Genomic DNA, 10,293 nt, shown 5'->3' with positions numbered 1-10,293 from the left:
GCCCTGTCTTGCCTTCCTCCCCCGAAAGTGTACCGAAACCCCTCTTCAAGAGTTTCGGAGACAACCGATTCCTCTGCGTTATTGCAGGCTGATATTCTTAGTGGAGGCGGTTTGTTTTTGAGGAAAAAATCCCAGTTAGAGCCTCTCCATCTGTATAATACTGCGACTAGGACTCGGCTATCTCTTCAGATGCTTGTAACAGTTGTTACTAATTCTTATTAATGGCATTTATGCCGATTTTTATCAGGCTAAAACCCTTTCAGCAGTTCTCTTGATTCAATGAAGTGCCTGCCCTGTTAGTTGTTTGTGATGTGCTCGCTTCACCCCGATTAATCATTTCCTTCTGGCCCTGTTTCAAAACAGTTTACACTCAGACGTGGCTCATGAATGTCTTGTCCCTTGTGTCACCTGCTAATGGGACGTTTCCTTGAGCGTTGGTAATGTGGGTGCCTAAATTAACCCAAGAGCATCCACAAGCTGCAGTAGGTGCTTATACTGAAGAGGGTTCTTGGCGCTTTGGCAAACTTGCAGACTCGTGACTTGTTTGTCCAGAAAAGCACAAATGAGGAATTAAGAATTTAGGCTTAACATAGGATCTGCTGCTCTACTGGAGGGGGAAGAGGAGCAAGAAGAATATTCAACTAGAATTCCCCAAAGTTTAAAGAGAACATGAAGTGCTTTGTTTTGCACTAGTGTTAGCTGCAGGCAACTTTCCTGCCAGAATTAATCTTTGGATTCCTTTGGAATAGTGTCTCTGCTGCTGAATAAGAAAATAACGTAATTGCGTGTATTGAAATTTCTACATCCTGCACTGTTAGTATTAGCTAAAAGATTGTTCTTGCAGTATGAAGAAATTCTATTTGCATTTACTTCTTTTGTTACTCTGTTTCTAAATGATCGGGAACATCCCAGTAATGTGAAAATAGAACCCCTTCCCAATGAAGGTGTCATTCATAACTAGAAATAGTTCTGCTTGCTCACTTCCCTGCTATAGACCTTTTCATTTTCACTACGTCACCCGTCTGGTGCCATGTTTGTTCCATCAAGAAGAGCTACAAATGTCAACCTGACAAAAAGCCCATACAGAAAATTCCTGGATGCTGTTTGTAGCTGGTGTCAGAAACGTGGCATTGCATAGTGATGAGGATTTTATAGCTGATTAATGTTATGGCTGACTAGCAACTCGAGTGAAATGCTCTGGAGGAAGAGGAGCAAGTGAAAAAGCTGTAAGCCTTTAGAAATAATCTACATGGATGAAGGAACCCTGTTATTTAAAGTGTCTGTTAAATATGTTTGATGCTTCAGTTTATTTTGGCTTTACTAGCTTCTCTTTTTCTATCAATATCTGTTAGGAGCTTGTACGTCAAGGAGAGGCACTGAAGCGCACGGAACAGATGGTAGATAAAATGGACCAGGACTTGAAGACTAGTCAAAGGCACATAAGTAGCATTAAGAGTGTTTGGGGGGGCTTGATAAACTACTTCAAAGCCAAACCTCCGGAGGGCAAGCCAGAGCAGAATGGAACCCCTGAATATTATGCTAACAGTCGGTAAGTAAAACAAACATTTTACTTGGGACTTGCTGCCCACAGCATCTCTGAAATATCACCAGAAAATCAGAACTTAAAAGATCAGTTGATTCTGTCAAGTAGGCTCCTGAGATGGTGTCTAGTCTCCTTTTTCCTTTAATGCTGAGAAAAATATTTTTACCTGTATTTATGTTTGAAGTGGTAAGAATAACTTTGTATTTGCAGGTAATACTGCATGGATTGATTTCCTCCTTCCTTGCCCCTCCATTCTCCACCAGAGGAAAGGAATATCTTGCTTCCAAGACAGAAGATACAGTTTTGGTTTTGATATCAAATTTTCCATATGCTATTTTCAGCACTCAAGCAACCGGTTCTGTTTTCACCAAAGACAAATGCTAACAGTTCATTTTAAAGGATTATTTTGGATCAGGTCCAACAAATTTGCTGCTCTTGTATGAATCTGATACCTGTTGTCATTTAACAGATTCAGAATGTGACCTGCGGTCCATAGTAATGTTTTCTTTTTATTCTCTTTATTACTAGATTAAAAGAAGCAATAATGTCTAGTAAAGAACAAGAGTCAAAATACCAGGAAAGTCATCCAAATTTAAGGAAGCTAGATAATTCAGGTTTGTTAACTTTATTTTACACTGAATGTCTGTTCAACGTGGGGCAAACTTGCGCAGTGGTGAAGGCAGAGGCCCTTGAGCCTGCCCAGCTGCTGCCTTACGTTGCTGCCTAGTATCTGGAGATTTGTATCCCAGCCTTGGTGGCTTTGAATTCTAGGGTATTATTTCCTCTAGAAATCTTTATACTCATACTGAAGATGTGAAATTTTTCTACTTGGATACAGGTTTTATTTAGCCTGTCCTGTGGGGGATTTATGTAATATCCACTAAAGGCTTTAAAAGCATCCAGTGCTTATAATTGCACAGAGGAGACTGCAGCCAAGAACCCACACAATGTGCAGGTGGCCTCATCCTACGTTTGCCAAAATGTTAATGTATAGGTTCAGAGGTCCTCCTTTTAACCATCATTTGTCACAGCTTTTAGATAGGTTTTCCTTGTTTCAAACATGGACTATAACCCTTCATACTGAAGTCATTACTTGATTCACAGGAGGAAGCGTACAGCGTTTGGTCTTGTTCCCCATTCTCCCAATGCGTTATGTACAAAGTAACTGTTCCCTTTTAAAGTAAGGTTCAATTATTTAGTTTACTAAGAGTGAGAAAACAGGAGGGTATCTTTAGTTATAGTTCTCTACTTAAAGAACATTAAAAGTCTGTCCAATAGAGGGCAGAAATAACTCTCTGGTGGCTTGACCTGAGGGAAGGCTAACTGCCAGTAGAAGTGACCAACCTACCTGCTTTGTTGGTTGGGTGGCTGGTGTTTGCCTTTTTTCTCTCAGCTACCTAGCAGAACAACAAAAGGGAGCCCCAAAGGGAATAATTGTATTTTAATAACTTTATCTTGAGGGGTGTCCTATAGATAGCGGTGTTGGACTACTGTTGATATTCCTGCTAACAGGTTATATGATTACATGGCAGCTGTGGTCAGACCAGTTTTTAATAGCCCTTCTAAAATTTTAAAGCTTCTTCTTGCTAGCTTTTTTGTTATATTCTGTATTTTATACTCTTAGCAGACAATGATTTCAGCAAAGCAGATTTAGTTTCTCCAGTGCAAAAGGATTCCTATCCAAAGAACCAACACCTGCGAGCTTTCCACCAGAAAATTGATAACAACTTAGGTGAGTGAGAAAATGGAAGCTATTTGATGTAATACAATTTTCAATTTTTGGCTCTTAAGACAGAGAAAATGACTAAGTAATATATTGCCAACAAACACTTTTTTCATTTCATGTGAAATTGGGCAATTAAAAAAATCATCTGCTTGTATTCCGCATTTCAAGACTATCTATATGGCAGAATCCACAGCTTGATTGAAACCTACATTATTTGAATGGTAGAATGCTGTGGGATGTCTGTGGGTCAACCACTTGCAAATATTAATAACAAATCTGAGTTAGAAATGCATTTCATGTGAAACCAGCTAGAAACAAACTGGCTAGGATGCCTGGCATAGTATAAATCCACTGTGGAAACTGATGTACTATTGGCATTGATCCTTCAACTCTTCTGCAGCATGCTTGTGCTTTAGAAATAGTTAGATTTTTTTTTAACTGTCCCTGAGCAAAGGGAGGACTGGCGGGGGGGGAAACCCACACCAAAAGTATTGAGTCCTCTTAGGTCATATATTGGCAAGAAGAAAAACACTCTTACCAAATGTGAATATGCTAGCAAATATCTGTTACTTGAATGAGGAAATGGTGCTGAAGTATCCCATAATATTTGCATTTGGGATATGAAAATGTTTCTTTGAATCCTCCTATAAGTTCACTGGAATATTACTGGGACAAGCAGGCTTATCCATCCATTCTGAAAAAATCTTATTAAGCAGGTACTATTAATATTACTTAGCAAATACTGAATCAAATTGACATCCAGATTATACCAGTATGGATAATTATTACTTCTCTTTCTAAAGCTTACCATTTACACTGAAAGATGCATTCAACTTGCCTAAGTGACAGTTAAACTCAGATATTAAATTGTACATCAGTCAAGGAATTTACAACTTTCTGCAGCTTTTGAAATAAACATGTTTTGCAGAAAATAGAAGAATCAGAAGGCACTAAATACTTAATTTGTGAGTTTGCTGCATTTCTTTTATTGCTTCCCCAAACCTTTCAGCTGACTTTCTCTTCCTTTGTTCTTTATCATATATGCAAAGTACCTCTTTGCTTACATGTGTCACTGTTTAGCTGACCTAGAAAGAAGAGATTGGAAAGAAATCACAAAGGAATAGATCAAAGAGAAATAGTCAAGCATAAGAGTTAGTGGGAGCACATTTGTTCTATGCTCAAGCCATGCAAAACTTATTAGCCCTCAGAAGCCTTTATACCAATCAATCGTGCAATAAAATAGTTTCCTTGTAGCCAAACCAGAAAATCTGGAAATGGGATTTTTCCATCTATGTTAAATCCTAAAACTGTTAAACTGCTTAAATTTTCAGTGAATTGACAACATCTGCGTGAAGTTTAAAGAAAAACAATTGAGGTAGTGAGCATATTGTGTATACTGAGCTGAGAAAAGATGTACCGAATTTTTCAAAAAATACATTTTTAAAAAAATAAAAACTACAGGGTATGTCCTTTCATAAAGATCCAATTTGGTGTTAAGCATTTGTAGTTAAGGTGTGATGGAAAAAAGGAAGTGATTATTTCTGGTAATAATGCAGTAGAAGTGTTAAAATATTGGTGCTTCCACTATTGGAGAAGAACACTCAGGCTTGAGCAGTTGCAACTAACGCGTACTAACCCGGGTTTTGGAGAAGAGGGAATCCTGATAGTGTCCATTAAAAGCAGTATAAGGCATGCTGTTTAATTCTGTATGGTTGCTCTCTTCGTTGACAGATGAGATGTCTTCTGGGTTGAGTCGTCTGAAAAACCTAGCTCTTGGTCTGCAGACAGAAATAGATGAGCAAGATGATATGCTGGATCGGCTAACAAAAAAAGTAGAGACACTGGACGTGAATATTAAAAGCACTGATAAAAAAGTCCGACAACTTTGAAGGATTTTTAGAAAATTTTTTGTTCAGCATCAGTTCTTCTTGGATGTCCTATCTCAACTGATCTCTTAAAATCTTGGACAGTATCTGTTTTGCTTTTTTCTGATATGTTATTGATTTTGTTGTCATTAAAATTGCATAATCTTAAGTGCAGCATATACCTTAAATTTCTTCTTAATGTACCTGGGAAAAGTGTGTGCTGAGTAAAATCTCTCAGCACTTGGTAAATGCTTTTGTGCTGGATACCCTGGTCAATTGTATAACTGTGAGTCATGCGCGTGGAGGAATTTGCAGTCTACAAAGGTTCAGTGTCCTTGGCCTGGGAGCTGTGATGAGAAAAGTAACTGCATTTTTGTTTTTGTTTTGGGGAGGGGGCAGGGGGAACAGAATGTGCTGCTTTGTTCAGAACAAATGTTGCTAATTCTGTTTACCTACAGCTATTTTAAATTCTGAAAAAAATGCTGATTTCCAGCTGTAAAAATAATTTGAAGTGACTGTTCTCTGGCATTTCTGGGGCTTAAGGAATGAACTGTTCTGTGGAAGTTGTAAAATATCAAGAGTGTCATGCAGTAATGATAATATCTTGTGCATGTTCCCTTTCCAGAGATGACTTTTACCAAATGTTGGATCCATCAGCTGTGGTTTTTGTTTGGGTTACTAAAAGCTATCACCTTTACAATATTTTCAGTAAAGATCTTTAAGGTTATCTTACGGTCTGCAAGAAATGTTGATTGACTGTGACCCAAAAAGCTTGGGTAACAAAATCAGGACTTAAATGTATGTGCTCTACAAAAGAATCTTTAAGAAATGGTCACCATCTGCTTTTATTTTCTGCTCTTTCTCAGCTTATTCTGTTAGGTGGTTACTTGAAAAATAGCTTCCATTTTAGAAGTGGAGAGTTGGTCTCATTGCACAAACAGGTCATAGGAGTTTCTTCTTTAACATTTATTTCAAATGTGATTAGGGATTGAGCAGATGCTGTGTTTTCCTAGATAAATTGGCTGTTTTTAAGAAACTCTGCTATGACTCACATGCTTCTGCATTGGCTTAGCAGATATGAAAAGTTCCTGCAAATGAAGAAAAGCTCAAAAGTTTGAGTCTTCCAGATACAAGTTGGGCCTTCCAATTTGTTTTAGTCTTATGTAAGTATCACTGTAGAACAAAATGAGAATCCTGCTCCAGCCTGAAGACATGACAATGAGAACTTGCTGTCTGTCTTGAAAACAAGTAAGTTATTCTGGTTCAGAGAGGCCAAGGAACCAGTGACAGTATTGCAACACCCGCTATCACAAATGACAATGAGCAGCTAAGCAGAGTTACTTTTTTGAGCTGCTGCCACATGATCTTATGCATTAAGTTAAGACCTTGGTGTTTAGGGCTATCAAGCTTGTATCCTTCAGGAACATTACATTCAGGCCCTCCCCTTTCCTTTTTTCCAACGGATTTGTTACCTTGAGCTCTCTTGCTACAAAGTGCACCCAATTGTTAAGGAGATAAAAGAGAACTTGAGCCTTTCTTGTTTTATTGTGTCTCCTGAAAGTTCATTTGTAGAAAAATAAGTCACTAAAAAAGTTACGCTTCTTGGACAGTGTTATGAAAAAAAAAATATTCCTGGGTTTACTAGCAAAGTAGAGTTGTGAATTAGATTTAATGTTTCCCCTTATGTTACTGATGTCATTGATTTTGGTCCCTAAAAAAACTGTTTTGTAGGGTTATAAAATTTCAAGAGCTGTTGGGCGCCTTTAATTGTGTTTCAAGGTTCACTTTGTCTTTTATGCTCATTTGGAAGCCTAAAAAAAAACTATTAACATGTTATTAATATCAACATGTCATCTAACTTTTTGATTGTATACCATGATTAATTCTCTCTAACTCTGTTAGAATATTTATGAATTATATGATTTGATGTCTCAAGATGGTTGATACATTTAGTAAATGATACAATCATTAGTTTTCAAAATGAAAACTGAAGGAAGATTGACATTTTGATTATACCTGTTTTAGTTTCTTATTTGACTTTGTGCTTTTAATAAAAAGGGTGACAAGACTTGTATTTTGTCTTATCCCAATACTGTTTAACAGAAACATTTGCATCTTAGGAAGGATGTACAAATTCTCTCTAGAACAGAGAATATAAAAAAATTGCATAGTAATTAGTAACATTTCTTTTAGTGTGAAATCTGCCTTCACCTGTATGCAACCATTTCACAACTAATTTTTTTCCAAAGTAAGATTTCGGTAACTAGGAGATATGCTGAGACTTTCTCCACTAAGTTATGGCTAATGGAGGGGAAAAAAAAAAAAAAATGTATCTGGAGGATCTAGTTTTGTTATGTGTAATAAGAAATGAAAAGATTGAATCCAAGCGAAAAATGTTGTTGATTTAAGAGTGAAGTGTGTTGCCTTTCTGATGTAAGCTATTCCCTTTTTTTAGTCTAAATTATTTCACAAAATGAACTCAAGGTTTTGGGCAACTGTTTAGTTGTATTGGCCTTATGAAATGTTTACTGCATCCTGGATATCTTTGCCTTTAAAAACACAGGCAGGGCAATATAGCAAATAAATCCCTACTTCTGCTTTGAAAACCTCATGATCCAAGCAGGCTAGAAAACCAGGATCTCAGCCATGTGGCAGTTTTACAGAGGACTAACTTCTCATCTCTTCTAACAATCCCATTCACTGTCTCAGTAATGTATGTCTTTGTTTACTTAGGCTTTCCTGTTCTATTTACTATTTTTGTTTTGTTTTGTTTTTTAATGGCCTTGTTTTAAAGGATTATTTCCCACATCGGATTTCTTTTGTGGAGGAAAAAAAAGATTGTGCATGGGTATAAATTAATTTCTGCTACAAACTGAATTCCCTTTCTCAGCTTTCATACAGAGGCTTTGTGCTGATCAAGAACTTAAGTCTAACTGACATGAGCAGACAATACTATTTTTGTAATAGTGATGAAATTTTTTGGTCATTAGAATAACTTTCCATCCTGCAGAAAGGGGAAACTTAAAGGGAAGGAAAAAAACCCCACATTATTTTTGCCTTTCCAGGAAATGTCATTTTGCGTGTGTTACGAAGGACTTATTTCAGAAGCTCTTCTTACTATCTTATTTCCTAAGATAGTTTTATTTTCTTCTTGGATACTGTTGAAAAAAACTTACCTTGTGTAGAGTATAGGGTTTTCAGAATAAATTTAATTTACAGTCAAGCACCAACTTCATAAGTTATTAACTTCAATAAGATTTTGCGTTAAGTACTCATGTTGGAATAGAAATTTGTATCCTTGCCGCAAAATAGCTCTGGTTAAATTTATTCTTATTGTGTGAGTAGAAGTTTAATATTAAGGTCAAGAAGGTAGCAAAAAAAAAAAATTTGTTGTCTTTATAAAGGCAACTTGCTTGCTTCTCCAAGTTAGTAAATTTTGAAGAGGTTTTAAACACAGTGAAGTAGCATACCCTTCATAACATAGATACAAGACAACATATGCTAAAAACAGCAAGGAAAAAAAAGTGGGAATAACCAGTATCTGAGTACTAGATTCCTAGGTGTATTTGATTTTCAAATTTCCTGAGCATTGAATTCAATATTGTAACAAATGATACATAGCTGAATTTTAGTCTGTACTACAAAGATTTGTTGCTGTGCTGAAGTCTATTGGCCTACTGAAGTCATTGGAACACTATGGTGTTGGGGTTTTTTTAACATGTGAAATTTATCTGAAATATTTTGCTGCCTAGTATTTTTGTGATGTCATTTGTTAAATGGTGGAATAGAAAATACTTTCCAACCACTCTGCCTTCTGAACAAACGGATTTTTGTAGGCATTTTTACAAGCATAATACCATGTGGAGGATATGTGTTAATTTTGACTTTGAAAGATATGGGTCTTAATTTTCAAAATCACAGGTAGTGATTATTTGTGTCTATGACTTTTTAAATAGTACTTTAATTCTGTGTCACAAAGGTATAGCGCTTTTTATACAAGTCAAACTAAAATATCTTTTTCTTCTATTTAAATGCTAAACTGGACTGTAGTTCAGCAATTTAGGAGATTGAATGAAATGAGTGTTGAATGGTAAAATGGTCAATAAAGGTGCTTATTGTTAATGGAGAGTTTTAGCATTTATTTCACAAAATTCTTTGTTTACCACTTCATTGATGCTTCTTTCCCATAATATCTGTTAAAATGCTGGATGTACTCTGTCAAGTTTTTGCGAGAATGGAAATAAGTTTGCAGCTGGTGGGTTTTCTTCTCAAAGAATAAAACGAGGGTATTGCATTTCTACTTGACTCTTGAGTAGATTCTTTTAGATCCTGAAAGAGGAATGCAAACAGGCATTTATTTTTGCAGATTGTGCATTTGTGATGATAAAATAATTCAAGATGTTGCTTGAAAAGTAGTCTTACCATAGTGCTTGGTATTATCCGGAATATAATAGACTGGATGTGTGCATGAACAAGGCAGGCAGAACAGGAGTAAGGCAAAAAAACATGTACCATCTTGAAAAATTAAAACTAACAGGTATGTAATGTCCCAAATTTGGTGATGGCAGAAAACTTCACAATGTCCTGGCCTTCAGTTAGGTTCTTATCTGCATATAAAGGGAGGAACTTGGCTTCTGAAAACTTTTTTGTAGTAGTTTTTGATACCATAAAGCAGAGATTCAGAAGTGCTATTACAAAAGCCCTGAAAACGGAAAGTCAATATGCTGGAGAGAGATTGACAGGGTTTTTTTAATTCACATAACTTTCGTTTGCTGCCTTTGTGCTAAGAGTTCTTCAGCAAATGGGAACTGAGAGCTCTTCCACCTCTGCACTTTATTGTTCTGTACAGAAAAATCAAAACAATGCAAAGAGCACAGTGGAAGACGGTAGAGAACGGAGCAGGGCAGTGGATTCTGGATCTCTGCTAGGAGTATTATTAGCTTGCTCTGCTTGCATGGAGAATCAGTTTCTGAGTCTTAGAAGAGAGTATTGCACACAGATCTGTTTAAGGCTGGTCAGGCATTTCAACCCTGTTGTGTTTTCTGAAGGACTTCCTTGCTTACAACGCACTCCTTGGCTTTCTGGGGAAGGGGAGGAAAAAGATGTTCATGCAAGTATGTAAAGCCAGGCAGAGCCAGTGCTGTTGGAATGAAGGACCC

At 36.7% G+C, this 10,293-nt stretch overlaps 1 protein-coding gene across 1 annotated transcript; it reads left to right on the top strand.

Moving 5' to 3' along the window:
* The first annotated feature begins 1,358 nt into the window (after positions 1–1,358).
* Positions 1,359–5,158, top strand: SNAP29 (synaptosomal-associated protein, 29kDa). The gene is made up of 4 exons (XM_010283890.1): positions 1,359–1,549; positions 2,072–2,157; positions 3,192–3,275; positions 5,001–5,158. Exons 1-4 carry the CDS (start codon positions 1,395–1,397, stop codon positions 5,156–5,158), a joined length of 483 nt encoding a protein of 160 aa, XP_010282192.1. The 5' UTR covers positions 1,359–1,394.
* Positions 5,159–10,293: the final 5,135 nt, after the last annotated feature.

The sequence above is a fragment of the Phaethon lepturus genome, unplaced genomic scaffold (assembly GCF_000687285.1).
Source record: "Phaethon lepturus isolate BGI_N335 unplaced genomic scaffold, ASM68728v1 scaffold52093, whole genome shotgun sequence".
NCBI classification, from domain to species: domain Eukaryota; kingdom Metazoa; phylum Chordata; class Aves; order Phaethontiformes; family Phaethontidae; genus Phaethon; species Phaethon lepturus.
This window is presented reverse-complemented; position numbering and strand designations above follow the sequence as displayed.